This window comes from Poecilia formosa, unplaced genomic scaffold (genome assembly GCF_000485575.1).
Source record: "Poecilia formosa unplaced genomic scaffold, Poecilia_formosa-5.1.2 Scaffold26, whole genome shotgun sequence".
In the NCBI taxonomy this organism is placed as follows: domain Eukaryota; kingdom Metazoa; phylum Chordata; class Actinopteri; order Cyprinodontiformes; family Poeciliidae; genus Poecilia; species Poecilia formosa.
This window is the reverse complement of record NW_006799965.1, coordinates 3,131,384-3,156,634: the sequence shown is the minus strand read 5'-3', so window position 1 is coordinate 3,156,634 and position 25,251 is coordinate 3,131,384. Positions and strand designations below refer to the sequence as shown.

The following is a 25,251-nucleotide window of genomic DNA, read 5'->3' as shown; positions in this document are numbered from 1 at the left end:
TCTTTCAAGCCTTCAAAAAAAGCTGAAATTTATGTATACATTTACTATAAATACAAATTATGTGACTCCTCCTGACACAGTTTGTCAGAGTAAAAGCTGAACAGAAATGCACAGCACATTTCAGATTTATTGCTGTAAAAATTTCAAACTTCATAATTCATTTTTTTTTTTTTTACTTTTGTTAGCTAAAACTTCATTTAAATTTTGATTTAAAAAAAAATGGTGTCAGCTTGACACAATGTGAAAAAAGGTTTAAGGGTATGAATCTTTTCCCAAGGCAGAAATGATAAGACTATCATTTCCATGTAGTCTTATTTTTGGACTGACACGCGTTGCAAACTACATTAGACTTTAAAACATGGAAATGATTTCTTATTACTATATATAAAAAAAAAGTATATTGTTTTAGAAGTCGTAGCCACAGTACTTGGCTGAATATTACTTAGAAAGTCACGCGTTGCATTATAGATATCCCATACATTCCCGTGGATATCGAGACGCTGAAGACTGACCTTATACCACCTGACAACCGTCAGTCCGCCCATGGGAAAAATGGGAGGATGCGGGAGAAAAGCGCATATGAATGTGGGGGTGCGCGCCTGCGCGCTCGCGATGGAGCAGTGTGGAAGTTTCCCTACAAGTTGAGGAGGACGAGAGATTGCAGCGAGCGGGACGCAATAAGTTTATTTTTTATTTTTTTTATTTTTTTATTTTTAGGAATAAAGGAATTTACAGACAAAGTGAGCGTAAGTGAATGGAGCCGATATCGGTGGTCGTGGGTTTTTATGTCGGCTTTTAGACTCACTTCTGTGGCCATCAGGTAAGTCAAACAAACAACCTGACTTGGCTCTGAAGCAGAAACGAAAATGAGCAAAACAATGTGATTTTTATTTTTACTTAAAACTAAGCTGAGATATTGTTGGGTATCTTACATTGTGCTGGAATAAGCAATATTTCGAGGAATACTACTTTACAACAAATGGCAACGTGTAAAAAGTTTATTTTAAACTATTTTAGACTGTTTTACTCTTTTTCTATCCCCTGCAACGCATTAAGGGAAAAAAAAGCACATGTAAAGTAATACACGAATTTTCTCGCGTGATATTCTTCAGCTATGAGGATGCAGGTCCCATTAAATGGTGTCTAGATACAGATCTCATGAATCGATCATGACTGAGATTACTGGCTGTGGCTTTTGCAGCGTGCTCATGCGGATCTCCATGAAACAGATTGGCCATCAGATTGGCCTGCAGTTTTCCGAAAGCTATGACTCATGGCAGATATCTCAAGAGATGAAGAGATTGTATGTCAAACGCCGAGACAAAAGATGCATAATTAATCCGATTTTTACTGGAAGCACACACACACACACACACACAAAAACGTGTCACTGTTCCAGTCTAGAACTTGGATGTGCGAGAGTGTGTATGTCTTTCAGATGTTTGTAAGAAAAGTGTTGCTCTGTGGTGGTGCTGCTGACCCTTCATTTGTTTGTTTGATTAGCTTTGCATCTTTGCTTGCCTTTGGTGTTTCGTTGTTTTATAATTAGAAAGGAAGATCTGTGTGCGTGTGTGTGCACATGCAATGAGGTGAATCTGAACAGGATGAGACAAGCTGTTCAAACAACCCACATATGGGAAGAGCTCATCTTGCCTTCCTTGTACTTTCTTGTAAAAATACTTTGATATTTCCAGTGAAAGTTGAGTCACCGGCTGGATTTTTAGACCAGGGGAGTCTTTTGCACGAGAAGCAGGTTGAAAAAATAATAATAAATGAACCCACATTTCATGCAAGTCGTCAGCATTTCAGCTGGTCTTGATTTCTTGATTTATAATTCCAGTTTTGAATCTGTTTTTGTGTCCTAGACTTTATGGATTGAACTTGGACCGAGAGCAAAACGACTTTCTCTTGAGCAAGGCTGCAAAGCCTGCTCACCTGTGGTAACCCCGTCCTCTAACTACCAGACAGCCTCTATGCACATCAACCTGACTGTGGCCGTCAAGGAATCTCATGCCCTTCATGGAACTAAGCCCACTGCCGATGCCGTGGTAGCGACAGCCATGGAGTCACGTCAGGTGCTGGCTGCCCCTCAAGGACCACCTCCTCCTCCTCCTCCTCCTCCTCCACCACCTCTTCCCCCACCACCGTCTGCATCCTCCTCACCTTTTAGCCGGGCAGATACTGTACGTCAGAGTCGGCTGAGGAAGCTGAACTGGGAGCGTATCCCCAAAGAGAAGGTGGAAGGCAGGAAGAGCGTGTGGAGTGGCGCGGCCCCCGACGAGGACGAGTTTCCGATTGACCTCCATTCTCTGGACGAGTTGTTTGGGCAGAAGGACAGCACCCCAAGGGACAGAACCGTGACGCTGAGGCGACGTTCGGCGCTGCTGCGGTGCAGATCCCCACAGGATAGCCTGGGAGAGGTCAGACCGTTTAAATGGCAACAGACCTTTTGGCAATTTTTGCTTGGTGTTCTTGGTCTTAAGTGGGTATATGTGTGTTCTATGCTTCTTTACAGATTTTCCTACTGGATTCCAAGCGCAGCATGAACATAGGAATATTTCTGCGGCAATTCAAAATGTAAGATTCGTAACTCCTTTATAGATTTGAAGTTTATAACTGATCAAAGCTGAAGATTTACTGCTGCTTTCTTTCTGTCACTGGAACTTTATCAGTGGTGCATGACAGTTGTGTTCATGGGGTTGATAGCAAACATACACCTGATATAGTGAGATTTATTGCATCCGTCTCAGCAACAAGGTTTTGTTAAAATTTGCTTCTTCTGCTTCACCATAAAAAATCAATGTAGCTATGATTTCTTAATAACTTAATGAACATTTTATGCTGCAATCAAACAGGCGTTGCTGTAACTATACTACAGGCACAGACGCTGTTTCTTAAATTATAATCTTAATTGCAGTCCAGAAAGTTCTGTGGGAACTTCTATACAGTAATAGTATTAATGCATCTGATATATTATGCAGGTTTTGACTTACTGATCATTGGAACTGGACTTTAAGTTGAGGAAAATGTTTTTGCAGTACTACAAATGTTTTTTTTTTTTTTCTTTTTTGTCAGACTTAAATGTTTCAGCTCATAATATCTATTTTAATATGATAGGCAACCAGAATAAACGTAAAATGAAATTTTGAAATACGTGTTTATTAAAAACTGAAAGAAGCCTAAACCAACTTGCACCAGTGTGAAAAAATAATTCATAAACTTGTTCCACCTTTGGCGGTAACGACGGCTACCAAGTGTTTGTGGTTGCGGTCAGTGAGCCTTATGCAATGCTGGGAAGAAATTTTGGGCCACTTTTCTTTGCAGAATTGTGTTATTTGAACAGTTTGCAAGCCTGTTTACAATCATGTTGCAGCATCTCAACTGGGTTTAAGTCTGGATTTTGACTAGGCCATTCCAAATCCTGTCTTTTGGATGCTTTTTTTATTTTTTTATTTTTTATTTTTGTGCCACTCGGCAGTGGAACCGTTGTGTACTTTGGATCAGTGTACTGTGACATAATCCCGCTGCACTCAAGCTTAAGATCACCAACTTGTCTCTGGATATCAAGAAGTTGTCCAGGTTTTCAGGCACCAAAGAACCATCAGACTACTTGACTGCTAATCTTTGTCTGACTTAGACATTTGTTTGACCTGGTATATTTCAATATGTGCACAGAAGAAGCTAATGCAGAAAAAGTATTTTGTGAACCTTACGTATGCTTACACAAGCATACGTAAAGAAAGTGCCTTGCATCTTAGCTTTTACACTAAGGCTGTCCCCCCTGCATTTGACCAAATTAACCTAAACTAAAAGTGGGTTCAGAAAAAGAGGGAACACCAATGTTTCCAAATGGAGCCAAGGGATTAGTACTTGACTTGAACTGCGGAAAGCAGCCATATGTCAGGCGTTAACGGGTGTTAGAGGTGTAAAACCCCATCAGTGAAGGGGATGTCTGGTGTATTGCCAGGGATTGAGCACCCTAAGCAGCTGGAGTTTTAAGGAGGCCTATGAGTAAGTAGCTCTTTAAGAGACCGAGGTGACACCTGCTGATGCCCGTAAAGAATGGCTCATCTCAAATCTGCCCTCCCGCCCCCCTGCTGACTGAGAATCCACCAGTGGGTTGTCTTCATCAGCTATCCCCTAAAACCTTCTTTGTGTGGTTTAGAGCTGCACCTATTATGATGGAAGGAGTTGTTTCATAACCATTTAGGTGAGCTTAAATACACTAACCTCTAGGGCTCCCTGAACTATTGTGTTGACAATTATGCAATGCTTGCTCACAGAGTCATGGAAAGTGCCAAGTTTCAATGCTGCCATGCCACCATGAGATTCTCAACTGGGGATGCTTTCTTTTCTAAACTAGATTTGTTGGGACTTGCATGAAAAAGCCCTATTTTGTGAAAAGACTCAAGTATTTGTCTTGTTTGGCGCCTGTCACAAAGAGTGACACAGTAAAAGTTTTGTTAGCCCAATTGCAGTTTAAACAAAATCTGGTTTGGTGTTTTCTTTGTCTTATAGAGACTTAAATATCATTTAGTTTTTGGGTTTTATGTGCGTCATTGCATTCTGGGTTTTGTTTCCAGCAGATTAGCAATTCAGAAAGAACGTTCCTCCACAGAAATTGATTCTTTGACAGTTCTAGATGAGGATAAGATGAACTGGTTGATGAGAATTACTCTCTGTAGCGTGATCATTGGTGGGGGGGATGTAGCAGGACGGGGAAAATAATGAAAAATTACTGGAATAGTAAATCCTGGTCTCGATCCGAGAAAGTAAGGCAGAGGTTAAACGGCTGTCTCAGTTTCAGTCCCTCCTCATGACACACCAAAGTCCTCGGTTGTCTCCTGAGCATGTCTGCCTTTTGTTTGTCTTCTAGGCACTCTCTTTTATTATTGCTGCGTCAGACTTTTCGTCATATGCAGCACACGTCCAGTTTTCTGTTTGTCTTAAGCTGGCAATGCGAAATGAGCTGGTGCATTTCTTTTCACAGGCCGGCTAAGGAGATCATTGAAGATATCAGGCACGGTGTTGGAGATCGTTACGGAGCAGAGAAGCTCGCAGAGCTCTCCAAGCTGCTTCCTGACAGCGAGGAGGTAAAGGGTTTAATCTAGCGTGCAAATACAACGACTGACAGTCTGCTTCCTCTTCACCGTCCCCCACCCTGCTCCCCTTCACTCATCTGGCTTTAGTTAGGATGATCAAAAGTTTGCCATTACACCAGTTTGTATGATGTGGTCTGTTTCCAGACGAGGATCCTGCTGAAATGTATTGGACCTGAATCTTAACAAGCATATATCTTTTTTCTTTCTTTCTTTCAGGAATGTCGCCTTAGGAGGTTCTGTGGAGAACAGAGCTGTCTCGGAGAGCCTGATCTTTTCATGTTGCTTTTAGTGGAAGTTCCCAGGTACACCCCCCCCAACAAAACACACAGATGTACAGCCATCCCAAAACATTTTTGTTGCTTTTTCACTCTGCCCCAGCCTTCTTTACTCAACCCTGTCATGTTTGTTGAACAGAAGAATGATCTCGAGTGCCTTTTTGTCTCATCAGTCAACCCTTCTTGCTGATTGATCCGTCTTACTCGTCTTTCTTTCACCAGTTTTCGGCTCCGTCTGGATGCCATGATCCTACAACAAGAGTTCGACCCCGCTCTGACCTCTCTGTGTGTGGCAGCCAGATGTCTGAGGGAGGCGGCAAGAGGTAAAGTAACAGCAGGGAGTTGTGTACTCCACCACCATTAAGACTTGGGACTGTATAGGCCTGCTAAAATTCTTGTGTTTAGGCTTGAGTGGTTGTCAGGCGCCACAGTGGAAGTGAGATAAGCTATTTAGCATTCAGGCTAACTAGAAATCTGCATGCACTGCTATTTTTGGGGGGCATAAAAGTTGCTGACATGTTTCATGGCCTTGATGTCAGCTGGATACACATTAATTGTCATTGCTTAAGCCCTGAGGCACAATATTGATTTTATTTACACTCCTAGAACTGCTGAGCTGTCCCGAATTGCACTCCATCCTCCGTCTGGTGCTGAAAGCGGGGAACTACATGAATGCTGTGAGTAGCCAGCCAGTCAGTCGTTGAGTTATTGAATGGTTCTGAAAATGCGAGATCAGCTATTTTCGGCTTGTGCTTCAGCTGTTGATTGATTGCGGTTTGCATTCGAGGTTTACATCCGTTGCTTAAAGTTGTCTGCGTTTCTTTTCAGGGTGGATATTCGGGGAATGCGGCTGGTTTTCGAATTTCATCACTTCTCAAATTGGCAGACACCAAAGCCAACAAGCCAGGGATGAATTTGCTGCATTTCGTTGCTATGGTAATGTTCTGAATTGTATGATAAAGTTGGGAGGGGAGATGCTTGTTTCACCAGTAGGTAGAGTTGGTAGCACTGTTGCCTGAAAACAGCAATTTGAATACAGACCAGGGTGCTTCAGGGAGGAGTTTGCATGTTCTCCCAACATATGTGGAGGTTTCCTCCCAGTAAAAAGCGACATTCAAGCTTACAAAAGCACGTGCTGGTGTGCTGACCAGTCTAAGTTGCACTTACTTGTGAGCGCATTTGTACATGGTTGCCTGTCCTGTATGACTTAGTGTTGACAGTAGCTCAGTGCTGGACTAATAGCCTGTCAAAGGTGCACCTGGACAGGGTGTACATCTTCCCGGATTACCATGGGGTCTTTGTCTGTCATCATCTTGTTTTTTGTTTTGTTTTTTGTTTTAATATAGTCATAAGAGTACAATGGCACATAATACCTGCTTTGATAGTCACTGACTGCTTTAACTTGAATTTGTAAACACAGTTTGCAACTTTGTTTATAAACATCCTTTGGTCTTTTAATGTATCCAGCTGGTGTTTATAGATCTTCCTGAAACACATGTGTACAATTCCTGCGAAAATGCAGGTCAGAGGTCAGCGATAGTGGTCATTACTCAAACCTGTTGACATTAGCTGTTGTTTGAATTGGCTTTTATAAATTAGGCTCGTTCAGTTTGGGAGGGTGGATTTACTGGAAGAAACATTTTTCAGTGACATGATGTGAATTTTGAATCCCAACCTCAGGACTTTTGCTCCATTCTAAAAAATAAAATAAAATAAAAAAATGTTTCCATAGGTTTGTTGAGGGCCAGTTTCTATCTGACTGTCGTTTGTTGAAAATCACAATGAAACAGTCGAGACTAACAACTTGTCATCATTTGTACTCTACATGCTTGAAAAATTGATGCCTCCTGCAGGTCATTGGGCCTACACTTTTCACTTTTTCACATTTGAAAAACTAAATATAATAAAAAGGTTGAAGAGCTCTTGTAAGAAGAAATTATTTCAGGCAGCAAAGTACAAAACAATGCCAAATTGTTCTCTTGAAACCAAAAGCTCCACAGAGTGCATTCATTGTCATCTTTTTTGCAACTTGCGTATTGTATCCTTTCAGACAATGGAGAAGATAATCAATTGTTTTCGTCTCCACAGGAAGCTGTGAAAAAAGACCAGAGTTTACTTTCTTTTCCCAGCCAACTAGGCCACGTTGGCTCTGCCTCCAGGTCAGTCTCTTCCCAAACCTTGGATTCTGTTGAATCCTGGATTCTGCGATGATTAGTTCTGAGGGAACATAACAAAGGCCACTCAGAAACAACAATATATCCTTGTAGTCTGCTAACACATTGCAATCCACTGCATTCTTTAATCACTCCCTCGCTCTGCAGCTGCAGTTAGTTGCTAGAGTGAAAGTGGGTTAAGACAAATCTGCTACTCTGAGCCAACATCTGAGCTAATGAGCTTTTCAGAACCGTGTATTTATCTAATGAAGGTTTGAAGCCATGTCTGCATTTCCACTTTGGATTTTGCACACACATTTTTTTTTACTCAGTTTTATCTCTTTTATTTCCATTTTAGACATGCAGTCTTTTTTTTTTCTTTTTTTTTAGACATACAAGAGTTACAACAGTGCTTATTGTTTATCTCTGCAGGTTGTGTGAAGAAGCTGTGCTAGATGACCTGGCAAAGTTAAAAAGCAGAGTGGCTGAACTGAAGACAAATGTAGAGAATGAGACAGAGATTAAGCAACAGACACAATCCTTTCTGGAGGTATACGTCACTGGTTTGACATCTGGTTTGAAATGAAGATCAATACGAATGACAATCTGTGTCTGAAAATGTGTGTCGTCTGTGTTCAGAGGGCTGACGAGCGACTGAAAGAGGCCGATGACGAGGTAGAGGGTATGAGGATGTCGAGTCAAGCATTGATGGAGTTTTTCTGTGAAGATGACAGCACTTTCAAGCTAGAGGAGGCGTGCAAGGTTTTCCATTTGTTTTGCCATCGGTTCCAAAGAGCCGTTCAGGTGAGATGCCTTGGAAGGTCACAAAAAAACCTAACTGCTCCGTTGATCACCTTATGATGACCGATATTCATTTTTCTTCCATTTCTAAACAGGAAAATGAGGAACGGGACCTCAAGGAGCAGAAACGTCTAGAACGTCAACGAGAGATTGTGGAGAAGCGTCGGTCTCTTGCCGTTTGTACAGGGCTGGACCTTGGGCTGAGTCTTGCCAGAGAGCCTCACTGTCAAGAAAACCAGGATGAACTGGAGAGACTTTTAGAGAAGAACCTGAACTACACCTGGAATCGCCGTAGTCTTAGAACCGCTGATTCTCGTAGATTCATGCACCACATGCAAAATGACACCCATTTCAGCAGTTCGTCTATTCTCAAGAGCTTTCCGGTCTTGGGCAGTAGTCCGACATCCACTGGTTATCACTCAAACAGTTCCTCGGACCACGAAACCAGTGCTATACTTTGCAGTTCACCAGAGACCGATGGCGGATGTTCCCCCTTTGACCAAGAGTCTGTTCTGGAAAGAGGGATCAGAACGTCGAAACAGAGAATGGAAGCAGTAAAAGACTCCCATGTTGCAGTATTTAGTTCTTCTCAACATGGAAAAAGCTTCACTATGAAACAGTATGGGCCTGAGAGCATTACTTACTCTCCACATGACCAACTGAAAACAACAGGACACAAAGAAAAGGCAGACTTTTCTCCTGAAAACATGACTTTGAACAGTTCTAGCATAGAGTCTGTTGCTGTAAGTACCAATACATCAGCCCAACGTGTGAAAAGCCAGACCTCTGCTTACAGACGTAGGCCGTCCAATAGTAATTGTTCCACTCAGAGTAAATCTGGAAGCTCTTCAGTTCATGAGTCCAATAACGGCTGTGGAACACTTTCTGACAGAAATACAAAGACTGGGACCAAATTACAATCATCCGCAGAGGAAGTATCATTCCAGCCACAGACAAAGTACAGTCCAACAGTTAAAATAAGTGCCACAACATCTGTACCCGATGCAAGTTTAACTGAAGGGGTTTTAACCGCAGTGAAGGAGGACTGGATGCCCTCCAGTCTGCCAGAGTTTGGTCATTCACAGCCAGAGGAGGCCTCTGATTTGCCAACTGCAGATAAAGAGACTGCCAGGTCATTCCCACGTGTCGGTGAAACACTGGAGTGCCATACTCTGGTTAAAGGTCTGCGGTCATATGAGACACTAACTCCCCCAACCTCTCCACTTCCACGACCTTCACCAAGTCTTTGCTCAAAGTGGAGGAAGGAGAGGGATGTCAACTTGCACGTGGGGATTGCTCCAGTGTCTATTGCATCAAAAGAAGATGCTAGAACTGTGAAGACCCTGATGCGTAGTGGTATTGGGACAAAGAGGGGGTTTGTGTCAAGGACACTCCCTTCCAACAGCTCAGGTTTACCCCGAGTGCACTCCAAAACCGAGCCTTCCAACGGAGCTCCAGCACCCGCTAACCTACCGCTTCCTGCACGTCCGTCCATTCCCCGCAGCGCTTCAGTCCGCTCGTCATCTTCTGTTCGACCAACTACAGCTCAGGCGGAAGCGAAGCGAAGTACAAGCACACAGGAGAGAATCACAAACGAGTCACAGATTACGGAGAAGTCCGCTTTGACTCGGAGGTCTTCAGACAGAACTCCACAAGAGAAGGTCTGTGGCAGCACTCAGTCTACCTTTATCAGAGGAGCTCCCACCCGTGTGTCCAAACGTGTTGCTCCGAACTCTGAGTGTCAACTGCCATCGCAGTCGCGGACGGCTAGCAGCCCGTCCTCGGCCACTGCCAAGAACATACGCACAGCTGTCATTTCAGCTGCCTGCAGTAAATCAGCCAAGACAACAACCTGTGCCGCCAACTCACCTGCTAACCCTAAAACTCCAGCTGCTTCCCGGATACCTGGTCTCAAAATGCCCCGGGCTGCTACAGCTCAGCCCTTGTGGAGATGATGTGAAATTTTCCATGTCTGTATGAATTTCTAGGTATTTTTCAGTTCTAACTAAACATTGAGTTGATTTGAATTAATCTTAAGTAAAATCTTTTGTCTGAGTGTCTGGTTTATATGTTTGATTTTCCACCGAGAGCTTTTGAAATACTTTATATCTTGTCTTTTACACATTAGCAGGGTAGTGCATTTTCTACAATCTACCTCTTTTGACACCTGTTTATGTCCTTTGCAGGCAATAGGACAGCAATAGAAGACCTCTTCCAGTAGAACAGCCTTAACACTTAGAGGAACATTTCACTTTAGGATGTTGTTTTAATTGATATTCTGGGGTAGAAAAGCAGTTTTCAAGAAAGTAATCCAAATGTTATGCACACTGTGGCCTATGCCTGAGTAATCAGTGTTTTGAACTTGAACCTGGTACTATATTGAACAGTTAATTTTGTTGCCAACTGGCCTCAAGAAAAAGCTGCACTTTACAAAACTGAAAAGAGGCCTAAAGAGATGGTTACTGTATTTTTATTTTATATAAAAATCTATAACTTTATTGAGTATAATTATTCACTCTGAGATATGTATTTGTAAAAAAATAAAAAGTCAAAGAAATAATAAAGACATTGTTGTGAAATGAAGTGTCTTCAGTTTTTGAAAGACTCTTGTATAATATGCGCAGTGTTTTTTCCACATTTTGTCCCAATACAACCAGATTTATCAATGTATTTAACAAATGGAGTTATAGAGGCTTAGCCTCGCTGGACTCCAAATGTTGTAGAACCTCTTTTGGGTGCAATCAAACATGTTTTTGGATAACGTTTTTGCGTCTCCTAACAGATTGTCTTCCAGTAATGTCTTGAGCATAGTGCCCTCCGTCTTTCAATGTTTGTGACTTTGTTGCATTCTGAGAAAAAGATATTTCCGCTGTGTTTTCTCAGTGATCGAGGTGTGTTCAAGTTGATGTCCAGTGTTAGTTTTCCCCACAAATATGATAATTTTAATTAAGTCCAAAAGTTCAAGTTTGGTTTCATCTGATTGGAGCACCTTTTCCATATGTCTTCTCCATCCTCTTTATTCTTCATGACGATTTGCAAACTTGACTTCTTATGGTTTCCTTATAAAGTCCTGATCACATATTTTTTGGTTGAAAAATGGCAAAATATGAAAAAGTTTAATTCTATGTCGAGGCCTCATTATGTTTGTGCTTGCATTGAAAACTTTTACTCTCCATTCATCCACAATTACAACCCCTCTTGTGACCTTCATTTCCCCCCCGTCCCCTCCGTCTTGTTTAAAACTGCCTCTTGCTGCATCTCTTGACACAGTCACCCCCGATTCTTTTAGTGACTGTTGCCATGGAAATGCTATAGTTGTCTTGTGGAATCTCCTGGCAGAATTGGAGGGTTGTGCGAGGCCTGGGGTGGAGGGTGACTGTGGGCATAGGGTCCCAGTGGGAATTCTCTTTTTATAGCCTGCAGTGACGCCAAAACTTCTTGGGAAAGGCAATAAACCGGTGCCTCTTTGTGATCTGGAGTCTGCACTTGTTGGTCAGCAGTTGGCCTTTTAACCTGCTGCGGTGCTTTGAGATGACATCATCACCAGCATTTCCAGGACAAAACACCTAAAACAGAAAACAGATCCCTTTATAGAGTTAGTTAGTTCTGCTTCAATGTGACAGGTGAAAGAGATTATGTCAAAATAGGGCTGATGAAGTGATGTTAAGGTTTTCAGACTGGGTTTGACGGGATGAACTCCACCACACAGGGAACAAGTTTTTTCAAAGGCCTCCTTTGTTTGTGTGGTCTAAAGCAGGCTGTAACACAGTGCCTTCATTGACAAGAATAGATTGCTCAAGACAATAAGTGCAATAATACCATGTATAACCTTTAAAGTTTGTCTTGAAATATTCGCAAAGCTAGTTACATGACTTTATTTGACCTCTTTAAGGGACTAGCATGCATGTGAAATGAAATTGTGTGAAATAAGCAAGGGAAAAAGTCAATGGTTCTAATCGCATACCAGACACATTTTCATAATCATGAATTTTGAGAAAACTCAATTTTAATGTAGTACATTCCAAAGTAAGCTGATGCTGTAATCTGAACTATTATATTGTGGTTGTGTTTTAATATTTTTGGGATGTTATCCTGCTGAGAGATGAACCTTCATTCCATTTCAATACTTTTGCAGCCTTTAACAAGTTGTCTTCCAATATTGCCATGTATTTAACTCAATCCAGCTTACCATCAACTCTGAGCACTAATATTCTCTAACAAACTTCTGAAACCATCATAAAATAAACTGCATTTATACTGAGATAATTTCACTTTCAGTTTTTAATTTGTAAAAGAACGTTAAAAGGCACATATAATGCTCCTTTTGCAATTAAGCAATCATTTGTGCTAGTAGCTATATCATGTAAAATCTTAATGAAATAGACTAAAGTTTGTCGATGTAATTTGACCAAATTTAACCCACAAAATACAAACAAGCATAAAAGAGTAGTTTTAACGTTTGTAAATAAAGTTGTTCTATATTATTTTACTCACTGATAAATTATATTTTCTTACATAAATAAAAAAAAACAATATTCTGAATATGTGCAGGAAACTGAAGTTTCAGATTTATATGTTTCATATTTTAAGCATTTCTATGGATTTCACAATCCCTAAAGCTTGGATAAAACAAGTTTGAAAATCGATCAAATAAATAAATAAAAATAAATAAATAAATAAAAAAAAAAGACTAACGTCGCCATCTGGAGGAAGAAAACGGCTATCACGAAAGTGAAACTACATTTACCAGCCTACGCTACCTACGTCGATTTTACGTAATGGGCAACTCCCCGGATGCGGCTGTGATTGACTATACCAGGCAAGAAAAGATCGAAAGCTAAGTGGCGGTAAGTCACAAACTTATCCATATTTCACTTTTCACAGCAAATGATTACGTTTGAGGTACAGATTAGAATAAAATATATTTTTGGGTAACTGTTAGACAAGTAAGTTCGCAGAAATCAGCCTTTTATAAAGTGTTTTGAAATTAATGCTGAGCTTGTTTGCTAATTAGCTAGTCCGTTAGCAACAAACGAGCTAGTTCCTTAGCTTGATTCTAGTCACAGGGGGAACGCCTAGTGTTGTAAATGAAAATATTAAGAAGTAGACAAAGGTGCGTGTAGCTGCCGGTTCCTTTATTACCGACTGATTAAGTACAGTTTTCTCGACTGCATTAGATATTAAACAACTAGAAATAAGGCACATCTGTCTGGTTAGCGGTAATTAAAGCTACGCCAAAAAGCTAACGGTAGCTGCAGTTAGCTCAGCTGCTAAGCTCTGTGTAAAACTACTTATTTCTGGGATGTATTGTCACAAGTTTTCAAACTGGTAAATTTGTCGTTTTGTTCCTCCTTTGACACCGTAAGATCATCATGTTTTGACGAAGACATTTATCAACATTGCAGCTTTTTAGTGTTATTTGTAAATGTTTAGGTGTTTATTTTCTTTTCTTTTGCTAGGTGCTGCAGCCCCAGTGGTCGTTGGCAGGATGCAGACCATTAAATGTGTGGTGGTGGGTGATGGGGCAGTGGGTAAAACGTGCCTACTTATCTCTTATACCACCAATGCCTTCCCAGAAGAATACATTCCCACGGTGTTTGACAATTACAGCGCTCAGATGAGTGTGGATGGCCGCAATGTCAGCCTCAACCTGTGGGACACGGCGGGCCAGGAGGAGTACGATCGTCTGCGCACTCTCTCCTATCCGCAGACCAACGTTTTTATAATCTGCTTCTCCATCGGCAGCCCTTCCTCCCACGCAAACGTCAGGCACAAGTGGCATCCGGAAGTGTCCCACCACTGCCCCAACGTTCCCATCTTGCTGGTGGGCACCAAGAAAGACCTAAGAGGCGACAACGAAACTGTGAAGAAGCTAAAGGAGCAGGGTCTGGCCCCTACCACCAACCAGCAGGGCAACGCGTTGGCCAAGCAGATCGGAGCGGTCAAGTACATGGAGTGCTCCGCGCTGCAGCAAGATAATGTCAAGGAGGTGTTTGCGGAAGCCGTGAGGGCGGTTTTGTACCCAGTCACGAAGAAGAATCACAAAAAGTGCCTTCTGTTGTAATGAATGGTTCCCAGATTTGGACTACGGAGAGGGATGATGGAGATCCACGGATGCAAAAGAGAGGCTGTAGAACAAAGGATGCCATCTAGTTGCTTCCAACCCACCTCTGTCAATTTTCCTTACTCATCTCCTGGAGGACCTCACCGAGTTGCCTGCATCCCCAAAGTGACTGTTTCAAAATGAAGGCAACAGACCGTATAATTTTAACTTTTTATTTACACCTTTTAATTTTTACACCTTCTAGATTCATAGATTCTGTGTTTAAAAAAGAAAAAAATGATTATCATGGTTGCCTCAAGCCAAAACTTCCTAATCAACCAACCATTCCCTGTTTGACTGGAGGAAGCAGATTTGTGTTTGTTCAGGTGGAGAACTAGTGACTACCTCATATTCTCACCTAAGTTGCATCTCATTGAGTCTCAAGCACAGTTGCCATCAAGATCCTTTGAGTTGCCAATTGATGTATAATGAACTGCCAAGTTTGAGGTCAACAACCTGATCTTGAATCTTGAAGTGTTTTTAATTTCAGTTGGCTTGAATCCAGACAAGGTGTTATGACTCCTGGACAAATGCCGTCGCCTCTTAGCCAAATGCACATATTAATGGTTCAAATCCCAGCAGTTCCTCTTCGGCTCATTCTAGTATGTCGGAGTTGTCTAGCAAGTTGCACTTCCCGCCTCTTGCTGTGCCCTCTTGCTTCCCTGCGAGTCGGAGCTAATGGCTCTTTGCAGATAAGCTGGACCCATTAAGAGCTGCCCGCTTTCCTAATAGAGGAGCGAATGTCGTAATTTTACCAAACGATTACATTCTGGTGCAGGATTCCTCTAGTCAACGTAGTCAGGAAGCCAGACTGCAGTTTAGCTTTCTTCTGTCTTACATCTGAATTTCTCAGGCTTACTTTGAGTGCCATTAGAAACATACTTAAGAGTTCCTCTTTCGTGAGGTGAGGTTCAGGAGAGTGTATTAGTTGTGAATTTACTCTGTAAATGATTTTTTTTTTTCTTAATCCTGAAATGTTTTTAACTTACATGTGCAGTTATTGCCAAAGTTGAATATATTTTTTCTTGTAATAGCTCATGTTTATTTGATCAGTAAATTGTCTGTGCGCTATTTTTTTTTTAATCACATATGATAAACTAGAGCACCATAATGCTTCCCTTTTCAACCACGATTGTCTAGGGTCAACGGAGAACGACCACTGTGTAATCCACTCATTGCAACATGTAATGCCATAATAAGTCTCACTGGTTCACGTCAGGCGATATTCATGTTATCCTGTATTTTATGGTTTAACTTTTAACTTAAATTGTAGCTTTGTAACCCCACTGTACAATGTTGATCGGGTGCCTTATCTCAACCAAAGACCATTAAATCTTTGTCTAGCCCCAAAGGCTCGCATTTTACTGCTAAAAGTACTACCAGAAACGTTTTGGCACAAACCCAAAAATCTCAGATTTATTTTTGTAAGCATATTTGTGCCTCAGTTCCTTCCAGTAATGACTTTCCTTGCAGCATTGCATTTTTTTTTTTTGTTTGGTAAGACAGGTGCTAAGCTGTCTTCATGCACAGCAAGACTTGTGTGCATTTGTGAAACGGGGTTCTCAACTCTTAACAGATTGTGGTTTACATCCTTGCCTCGCATGGTGCAGTGAGGGCAAAGCGCAAGTGCAACTTGCGCTCGTAGTTAACGAGAGCTGCGTCTGTGTTGCTGCATCACAGTAGAATATTTTTATATATTTTTCTAAAGTATTGTTTTATAGCTCTTTGTGCTTACAGCTAGCAGCAATAATAGCAACCCTTATGCTTATTTTTATTTACACTGCCATCTGGGGTATTCAATACTTTACTAGATTGTGGCTTGTGCAGAGTCTAGAATAAATGAAGAGCAATAAAAAGCATGAGGTTTTGTGCGACAACATTGATGCGTTTTTAGATCTACTAAAAGATGCATGAAATTTCCCATAAGCGTCTGACAAGGGCTGTGTGTGTGTGCACAATATTTTAAACTGCTATCTGTGGAAAACCTTTTGTTTTTGTTTTTCTTTAATCATGTCCCCAATTTACTCGGATAGTGCTGTTAAAGTGGAACATACACCTGTGGGCTGTCTGTATCTGTGTCCTGGAGCAATATGCTGCCGTGTGCGTGGTACTACGCTTTTACACTGGGAACTTGATTTGTAGAGATCTGTAATTGTTTTATAAATAACAAAAACATATTTGTATAAATGAACTAACAGTGAGATGATTTTAAATTATGCCTAATAAAATGGTGCCTAAAACCAGCACAGCTTTCTTTGTTTCCGAATCCTCCTTCCTCTCTCTGTTCCTTCCCTATTGTCAAGAACAGCTAACTTTCCTCTGACTGATAGCAGTGAGGAAATAATAGAGTAGGCTACTCCTGCTGAGGCGCAGAGCAAGGCTTAGTCACAATGACGCACAGCTATCCATATTTTTAGCTCTTTAAACCACATTATGTTCCTATAGCGCGCATACATGTTCATGTTATATTTGCGGTTTCAGTTACCACATCTGAACATAAGATGGAAACAGTCTCGGGCTAAAGTTAAGATAATACTGAGTAAATTTTTTTTTTTTGTGTGTGATTTTTATGCACATTTTAAAGCAAATTTTTATCTACTATACACATTCACTCATATAGAGAAAAAAAAATCAGGGGCCTTAAAGAGTCCGCCTGTCGCAGCTTACATGGAAATGTTTCTTTGACCTTTTTGGGGGTGGCGGCTCTGACAGATGACAGATGTGTTGAACTCAGTCAAGGACTCATTACAACATCACCGTCGCGATATTCAGAACGCATTTCCTCTTGCGGTCTGTCTCTGAAAGCTGCAAAGCGAAGGCAGCGCTGACAGCATGTTCACGGCTTGTAAAATGTGTCGTCTTGTTTTAGTGGGAAATCCATCGTTTAGAGAAGTCGGTAAAGTACGAATTGTGGAAACGTCTACTGCTTTACCGAGCAGCATCATAGCTGCAGTTCCCATTGAAACACCTGAAACAGTTCCACCTTTTAGCCACAGACATTAAAGTGTTTCATTGGGATTTTATGGAGTAGATTAACACACGTAACACTTAATTATGAAGACGAGAGAGCAACATTTTCAAAAATCTTTCATGAGTAAAAACTGAAAAGTGTGGTGTGCCTGTACAATCAGCCCCCCTTACATTAAACTCCTAAATACCATTCCAACAGTAAAACTGGGTGGCAGCAGTGTCATGTTGTGGGGATGTTCTTCTTCGGCAGGGATAAAGTTGATGTGAAGATGAACTGAGCTTAAAATGGAAATCCTGAAAGCAAACATGTCACAGGCTAGGGCCAGAGCTATGACAGAATGGTTCAGATTGGGGCAGAGGTTCAACTCCCAGCAGGGTCATAACTACAAACACAATAGATCAAAGTATATTGGTGTGTTAGAGTGGCTGGCCAAATTTCAAACCTAAATCCAACTGAGAACCTGTGGCAAGATGGGGGGAAAAGAACCAAAAAAAACATCTATTCACAGACACTCTCCATTCAGGAGTTCTGTTTTGTATTGGTTAGTCGCGTCAAAGTCCAATACATTATGTTGAGGTTTATGTTCTTCAAAATGGTAAAAAATTAAAAGAACTGACACTCAGTGCAATAAACAATGGTAGACAGATTACAATATTTCATTTTTAGGCGGCGTCAAAGGTTTTCCGCTTGAAAGCTTCCATGCAAATATTTGTTCAAAAAAAAAACCACACACACACACAAAACAAAACAACTTTCTCTGCTGTGTGAAGTTGTCAAACAAGTTACGCTTCATACTCGTTGTACGTGAGTCCCAGTGGAATAATTTTTCTGGCATTAAAAAGATCAGCAGTTCTCGTTCATTTCCACCTGTCACGTCAGCAGGACTTAAAGACCAAACCTTGACGTTCCGCTACATCTGCTAAATAAGAAAGCAATACTAACATGAATGGAACACAACATAACATCCCCTTCCCCATACAGGATGAGACTTATGCTAGTTCCCTTCCTTACTCAGCTAACCGCACCGCTGTCATATGAGCTACAGAAACTTGAAACCACAAAGAACAGAAACGCAGCTTTGAGAGAGCTAAACTCAGACTAGCCGTCTGAGTACAAGTGGATTAACACAACACTGACAGTCAAACCGGAGCCAGCTGCTGGAGAGTTGTGTGCGCTTACTATCTGTTGTTCTGCCCACTGAATGTGCCGAGTAACAACCTGTTCTGCCACTTTAATTGACACGGTGAATCCCTGAGTTTCTACTTTAGGGGAAGGAACTCTTCATTTGTGCTTCAGGGCAATGCTTTAACAATCCTTTCTTTGGATGTTGTGATGATACTCACACGTCAATTGTTTTTATCTGAAGATATGGAACGTAGTTTTGGTCATTCACTTAAAATCCAGATTGTGGGAGAATATCCAACCAAAGGATGGATCTGTGTGAGTGTCTGAATGAAATAAGAATTAAAAAAAAGTTTGCTCCTGTGATCACTATAATTCAATATCCTCTTGCTTTTAAAGGAAAATAAAGAGCTAGACCTGAAGGAGCGAAAAACCCATCAACTTGTGATAATGCAAAGGAATCACTCTTTGAACTTACTTTCAAGTGTTAATCCTAAAAGCTCTGGTTTCTGCAGATTCACACAGTGACGCTCGTCTCTCCCATCTCACCCAGAACCTTGGAGCGTTGCTGTCATTGGCAGCAGCTTGACATCAATCAGCCCCCCCTTAACTGGGATCACATAAATCATAAAATGTCCCACATAAGCAAGCATTTCTGCGTGTGTGCGCATAACTTATTTTAATTACTTGATATTGGCTTTAATAACAGTGCTGGGCAGATTGCCGCCGTCTGCGTGAGTCAACGGCTTACTTCTGGCCTTGGCTTTTGTCTCACTTCTCTCCATCTTAAATTAGCTTTCAGATTCTCGTGTGACACGCAGGCCTAATGTTTTTAATGGTGTAGCGTCAGGAGGCGAGGTCATTTTTGTAGAGCAGCTCCTCAGTTTTATGATGAATTATTAAAATATGTTTGTGTTAAAATCCAAGGCTTCGCAGCAGAACCCTGGAGGAGATTGTGAATAAGCGCAGAACGCGTCTGTGTGAATAATTATACGTTAGAGTAAAGCTTAGAGAATGTTGCTCAGCCAAGGTTTTTACCTCCACTTAGCTCTAACTTTGAATCTTGTGGCCTTCGATGCACTCAAAGAAACGGAAACTCTTTACAAATAAGACTTTTGTTTAAAGTTGTAATATCTACTTGACAGGAAAATAGTAAATATACGATATGGCTTCATGTCTATAGCAATCGCTCTGTTTCTTTGAGCGCATATTGACACGTATAACATGTCTAACATCCTTTTTCATGTTTCGGCTTTTGTACAGCGTTACTCTTTGACCTAAAGCAGAGGAGAATTAGGGTTCTACCGAACTTAGTTCTGCTCTGTCCTCTTCTTCAGTCCTCCAAGTTTTTATCCCAGCGAAACGTTGCACGAACGATACTTGTGTCTACGGTTCAAAAGAAAATTAGCCTGCGGGGAAGACGCGTCTCTCTCACAGATTCTCCAGCACCAGGGGACAAAATGTGCTTTTTGTCAGCCGGAGAACAAAACACATAAAGTCCTTTGTTCTGCAGTTTTTGTTCCTAGAGAAGAGGGTCAAGCAGCACATCCAGGGCCTCCCTGCACAGCCAGAAGTCAGGCTGTGTCTCCTACTTGTTAAAAAAAATAAATAAATAAAAAATCTTACAAGTAGCAGACTCAGGTTCATCCTGGGGAGCCTGTCTAAAAACAGTGAAGAGAAAAAGTCTTGCCAAGTTGGACCCTGTTTTGCTTTCAGAGCTGCATTAGTCCTTCATGGCATATGCTGGTGCCAGAGACGTGGCTTTGGTCCATGTTTAGATGACAACAGCACCATGCAGCTGCAGCAGATTTGTTGTCTGCATGTCCATGCAGTGACTCGCTCATTCAACTACAAGGTGCTATATTGTCTGTGGATCTGATGACTGTGGAGGCCAGTGGAGCACAGCGAGCTCATTGTCGTGTTTAAGAAAATAGTTTTCTGTTATTTAAGCTTTGTGCATTACCCTGCTTTTGGCATCTATCAGAATATGTTTACAGCATGGTTGATAGTCACAAAGGAATGGTGACTATAGACAGGCTGTAGTGTTTTTGCAATGCTTAGTTGGGGGCCCAGAATGTGGAAAGAACATTTTCTATACACCGTTCCACCGTCACTTGCCTGCATGGTTGATACGAGGCAGGATGAATTTTGTGTGTAAATATCCCACACACAGCAGCATATTGGCAGCTTTAGAAATGTAAAAAAAAAAAAAAAAAATCTCTGTTTTATAAGTAGCAGCATAATTACATTGAAAAACATTTAAATACAATCATATTTAACAGTCATTTTAATGTGGATATACAAGTGTGTTGTCAAGAGAAATATTATTTCCCACTTAATTTAACAACTTGTAGAAAATCTTTTGAGTTTTTCTGTTTGAGATTTAGGAGCACACTGTCGCCCCTAGCGTTGATAGGGCAGTACTGCTTTTGAGAAAAGTGATTTCAACACATCTCGGTTGCGTCGTGAAGGACATTCTGGGATTAGCACACCGCTTGCAAGTAGCTTCTTGCATTACTTCCTGCTCGTTGCTAACACATAATGGGCAGCTCTCCTGATGAAGCTGGAATTATCAGGCGAGAAGGGTCGAGAGTCAAAAGCTGGTAAGTCAAAGAAGTCCTTCTACATTTTATTGTTAATGGCAATGTTTGTATTTTAGACTTTTTGGAGAAGAATAGCAGCTTGGCACTAATGTCTAAGTGTTGTTGGGTCAGATATGGAACTTTTAGGTATAAGCTTTTAAATGTGTTATTGAGAAGTAAACAGTAGAAAGTGTGATTTATAGTCAATTAACTCTTCACAAAACAGTTCCATATAGTTAAACTCTAGCATTCCAGCTTCTAAATGATTGTATATTAAGTCTGTTAGTTTGTTAGTAACTTAAGTAAATATGTAGAGCTATGACTGGTAAGTGCTGCTATTTATTGTTTGTCATTATACCTTTTTTCTGTTAGGTGCTGCAGTCCCAGTAAGGAGAATGCAGACCGTCAAGTGTGTGATGGTGGGTGATGGGGGAGTGGGTAAGACCTTCCTCCTCGTCACTTACTCGACCAGTGTTTTTAAGAATAAATACCTTTCTGCACTGTTTGACAATTACACCGGCGACATAAGCGTCGACGGGCACGCAGTGACCCTCACTCTGTGGGACACGGCAGGCCGTGAGGGATATGAGCAGCTGCGTCCCCTCGTCTATGCTAAGGCAGATGTTTTCATAATCTGCTTCTCTATCGGCAGCCCTTCCTCTTACGCCAACGTCACGCTCAAGTGGAAACCCGAACTGTCTCAGCTTTGCCCCAAAGTGCCAGTCCTACTGCTGGGCACCAAGTCGGACCTGAGAGGCGACGAAGAAACTGTGAAGAATCTAAAGGAGCAGGGTTTGGCGCCCACCACCCATCAGCAGGGGGACGTCCTGGCCGAGCAGATCGGGGCCGTTAAGTACATGGAGTGTTCTGCTCTGCAGCAGGAAAACATGAGGGAGGTGTTTGAGGAAGCTACGAGGGTGGTGTTGTTTCCAGCCCCTAAAAAGAATTGCATAAAGTGTGTGCTGCTGTAGTAAAGAGTTCCCAGATTTGGACAATGGAGCGGAGCAATGAAGATCAACAGACACAAAGGCACGCAGAGGAACAAAGGAGGTTATCTGGCGTCTTCCTCACTTGGCTTTCTCCTGTGTTCCTTATTCATCGCTTGCGGTGCAGCTAGGGACAGAAAAAAAACCGCATCAGAGCACATGTCATGTATTAATTTGCTCTTGGCTTTGTTTTTAAGTTGTTTTACATTTTCAGTATGCATTTTACACTAAAGTATTACTTCATAAACAAATTACAATACCATATATTTGAATTAGAAAGAGACAAAGATACCATACTTTTCAACTTGTTCAGATTTTGAGAACAAATGACCTCAGTGTTTTATTGAAGTTTTACGTGAACACAGGGTAAAGTGGACGGATAATGATGCAAGTTTTTTTTTTTTTGTCCATCTCTCTTCTTAGAATGAAAAATCTAAACGGTTCAGCCTACATATGTATGAACATAGCAGGGAAGTGTTTTGAGGCATATTTCTAAGAGATTTGGAAGAGAGACTAAAATTTTTGCCCATTCTTCATTGCAAAATATCTCAAGCTCAATTGGGTTGAATGGACAGTGATTTTCAGTTCTTGCGCAGGATTTGTAGTCAAACGTTAGTCTGGACTTTAACTGGGTCATTCCCACACCCAAACATGCTTTGCTCTAAAACCATTCCACTGTAGCTCTGCCTGTGTGGTTTGAGGCATTGTTCATCTTTTGTACTCTGTTCTTTTCCAGCCTCTGACAGGTTTTCTTCTGGGTTTTCTGTTTATTTAACATCATCCATTTTCCTGTCAACTCTGACCAGCTTCTCTGTTAAAGCCCAGTCGGAGCGTCCCTTCAGTATGATAATGCCACCATTATCTTTGATGGTGGCATTCAGTGTCGGTAATCCTACGTTTGGACTGTAAAGTTGGTAGCTGGATTGTATTTAGCAGCATCAGAGTACAAGGGCTGGATAAAAAGAAAGAGAATAAATGTTTTTATTTGTGTAAACGTATGTTTTCATTTCACTTCACTGCTTTGCAAGTTTATCCCAAAATACTATTGCTCTCTATTTAGGTTTCTTTTTTGAAAGATGAGAAAATGTGAAAAAGCTGAATGGATATGAATGCTTTTGCCGGGGTCTGCAGTTGCACAACGCCACTTTGCAAATACTGGAACAATGAAGTCATACGAAGGTGAAAGACGACACTGAGTCACATTGTTGATGTAAGGCAAAAAGAAATCCCCCTAGTTGAAGTGCTCCGAAGTTCTTTGGGAAATGTTTGCGGTCTGGTGTTTTTGTGATTCTCAGTTACAGCGTGTGAACACTAGATGGAAACATCCTGCTGGCGCAGCCTCGTACTGTCCTGCACAAGAACCATTTTTCAAAGCCCCTTACATTTTTTTTTCTACCTCCATACATTTAATGGTCGAGTCAATGGTCTATACCCTCCTAAGAGCCATTATTCAGCTAGGCAGACACCCACAAGTGGAATCCATTTGAGGCGCTTAAAAAGTCAGCATTCCCTTGCTTACTCAGAAATATTTCTTTGACCTTTATGGGTGGAGGCTTTGACAAACGACAGATGAGTTGAGCTCAGCCCAAAGGCTCATTACAACGTTGCTGTAGCGAGATTCAGAACGTATTTCCTCCCACAGTCGCTCTCTGAATGAGGATAACGCTGGCAGCGTGTTTACAGCTTGCAGAGTTTGTCTGTGTTAGTGGGAAAATAAATTGTTTTAGCGAACTCTGCCAAGTATTACTTTGTAAAAACCTCCACTCTGGCCTGACTCAACTAAGTAGGATGAGAAAGGCCGAGTCCTCTGCAGTGGGCTAAAGACGGGAGGGTCACTCATTCTTAGGTCCATCAATGTGACCAGTTTTTAGCGAACTGGCATTAAAATGAGCTGTTTGCTTTGCAGCCATTAGTTTCCCTCCAGAAATGGTGTTTCAAAGCAGCTAAAGGAGCCAGAATGTAGCGGCACTTGTGATTATACCCTAATGTGATTTTAAGACATAGTTACAGCTCCAAGAGTTTGCACTTCCACAGGTAAGTAGCAAGGAGCCAAGAAATCAGCAGAAATGAGCATAATCCTATTTCTTTTCCACTTATTAACCAAAATGCATTTACCAGTGATTTGGACTAAAATAGGAGTCTGCAACCTTTACCATTCAAAGAGCCATTTCTGCCCCCAGTCCAGCTACATGCAACTCATTTAGAGCCACAAGAGTTACATGACCTTTTGATAAATGACATTTTTAAAATGTTTGATTTAAAAAAAAAAGTCAAATTTCCTTTTTATTATAGGAAATTTATTTTTTAAAGAACCTCCATTTTATTTCTATTTTTGGGTTTTTCTGTAAAAACCCAAAAATAGAAATAAACCCAACCTTTCATGGGATGTTGGTATTGGCAAAGAAAAGCACATTGTTTTCAACCTAATGACAAGATAATTAGATATATGAATGTATTTGGTACAATTAAATTATTCAAAGAAAGAGCTGTAAATTTGATAAAAGCTGGATTTGTTTTTTCTTAATCTAGTAGTAGTTGGGGTTTTTTTGTTCTCATCTGCAGCCAAAGTTATTAAAAGCTACTTGTGGCTCCAGAGCTGCAGGTAGCAGACCCCCGGACTAAACAAACACAGAACAAGATAGATAAGCTGGTGACTCAGCAACCAAAATATGAAAAGTAAATGCTTAGTTATATATATATATATAGGGAGATAATATTAGCAGTGGTGGAGAAAGTACTCAAAAAATGTACTTAAGTAAAAGTACAAATACACAGACAAAAATGTACTCAAGTAAAAGTAAAACTACCACTTTAACATTTGTACTTAAGTAAAAGTAAAAAAGTACTGGCTTTTAAAAATACTTAAGTATTAAAAGTAAAAGTACTTGCTGAATGCATTACCTAATCGCTAATACAATATCATTAAGTGAACCGATCGTATTTAATTTTAATACGTCAGAAATGTGCCATTTTAATGAACAATGTCACAGATAAAGCATGTTTTATTTGTGTTTACTCTGTAACATAGTTTAGACTTAGATATGTGATTCTATGCATCACAATTTCAGGGATGGAAACATCTTGTCTCCTGTCCTAACATAGCATGAACTTCACTTTTTTTTTCTTTCTTTTTTTTTTGCCACTAGTGGCTTTTAT

At 41.0% G+C, this 25,251-nt stretch overlaps 3 protein-coding genes across 3 annotated transcripts; all 3 read left to right on the top strand.

The window, feature by feature from the left end:
* The first annotated feature begins 586 nt into the window (after window positions 1–586).
* fhdc2 (FH2 domain containing 2) lies at window positions 587–10,910 on the top strand. The gene is made up of 12 exons (XM_007548448.2): window positions 587–820; window positions 1,866–2,420; window positions 2,516–2,577; window positions 4,991–5,093; window positions 5,319–5,404; window positions 5,600–5,700; window positions 5,984–6,054; window positions 6,206–6,313; window positions 7,466–7,536; window positions 7,963–8,080; window positions 8,170–8,334; window positions 8,427–10,910. Exons 2-12 carry the CDS (start codon window positions 1,974–1,976, stop codon window positions 10,284–10,286), a joined length of 3,192 nt encoding a protein of 1,063 aa, XP_007548510.1. The 5' UTR covers window positions 587–820; window positions 1,866–1,973; the 3' UTR covers window positions 10,287–10,910.
* A 2,163-nt stretch (window positions 10,911–13,073) lies between these two features.
* Window positions 13,074–16,680, top strand: LOC103135628 (rho-related GTP-binding protein RhoG-like). The gene is made up of 2 exons (XM_007548446.1): window positions 13,074–13,178; window positions 13,791–16,680. Exon 2 carries the CDS (start codon window positions 13,820–13,822, stop codon window positions 14,393–14,395), a length of 576 nt encoding a protein of 191 aa, XP_007548508.1. The 5' UTR covers window positions 13,074–13,178; window positions 13,791–13,819; the 3' UTR covers window positions 14,396–16,680.
* Window positions 16,681–20,951: 4,271 nt separating this feature from the next.
* On the top strand, window positions 20,952–23,089 carry LOC103135627 (rho-related GTP-binding protein RhoG-like). The gene is made up of 2 exons (XM_007548445.2): window positions 20,952–21,130; window positions 21,482–23,089. The coding sequence occupies exons 1-2, from the start codon at window positions 21,085–21,087 to the stop codon at window positions 22,078–22,080; spliced, it is 645 nt and encodes a 214-aa protein (XP_007548507.1). The 5' UTR covers window positions 20,952–21,084; the 3' UTR covers window positions 22,081–23,089.
* The last annotated feature ends 2,162 nt before the right edge of the window (window positions 23,090–25,251 follow it).

Bases quoted from the DNA above. Each gene is read 5' to 3' on its own strand.
- LOC103135628 (XM_007548446.1), top strand. From the start codon at position 13,820: ATGCAGACCATTAAATGTGTGGTGGTGGGTGATGGGGCAGTGGGTAAA.
- fhdc2 (XM_007548448.2), top strand. From the start codon at position 1,974: ATGCACATCAACCTGACTGTGGCCGTCAAGGAATCTCATGCCCTTCAT. The intron at 2,578-4,990 runs GTAAGATTCGTA...TTCTTTTCACAG, and splicing joins TTTCTGCGGCAATTCAAAAT to GCCGGCTAAGGAGATCATTG. The intron at 8,081-8,169 runs GTATACGTCACT...GTCTGTGTTCAG, and splicing joins AGACACAATCCTTTCTGGAG to AGGGCTGACGAGCGACTGAA.
- LOC103135627 (XM_007548445.2), top strand. From the start codon at position 21,085: ATGAAGCTGGAATTATCAGGCGAGAAGGGTCGAGAGTCAAAAGCTG. The intron at 21,131-21,481 runs GTAAGTCAAAGA...TTTTTCTGTTAG, and splicing joins GGGTCGAGAGTCAAAAGCTG to GTGCTGCAGTCCCAGTAAGG.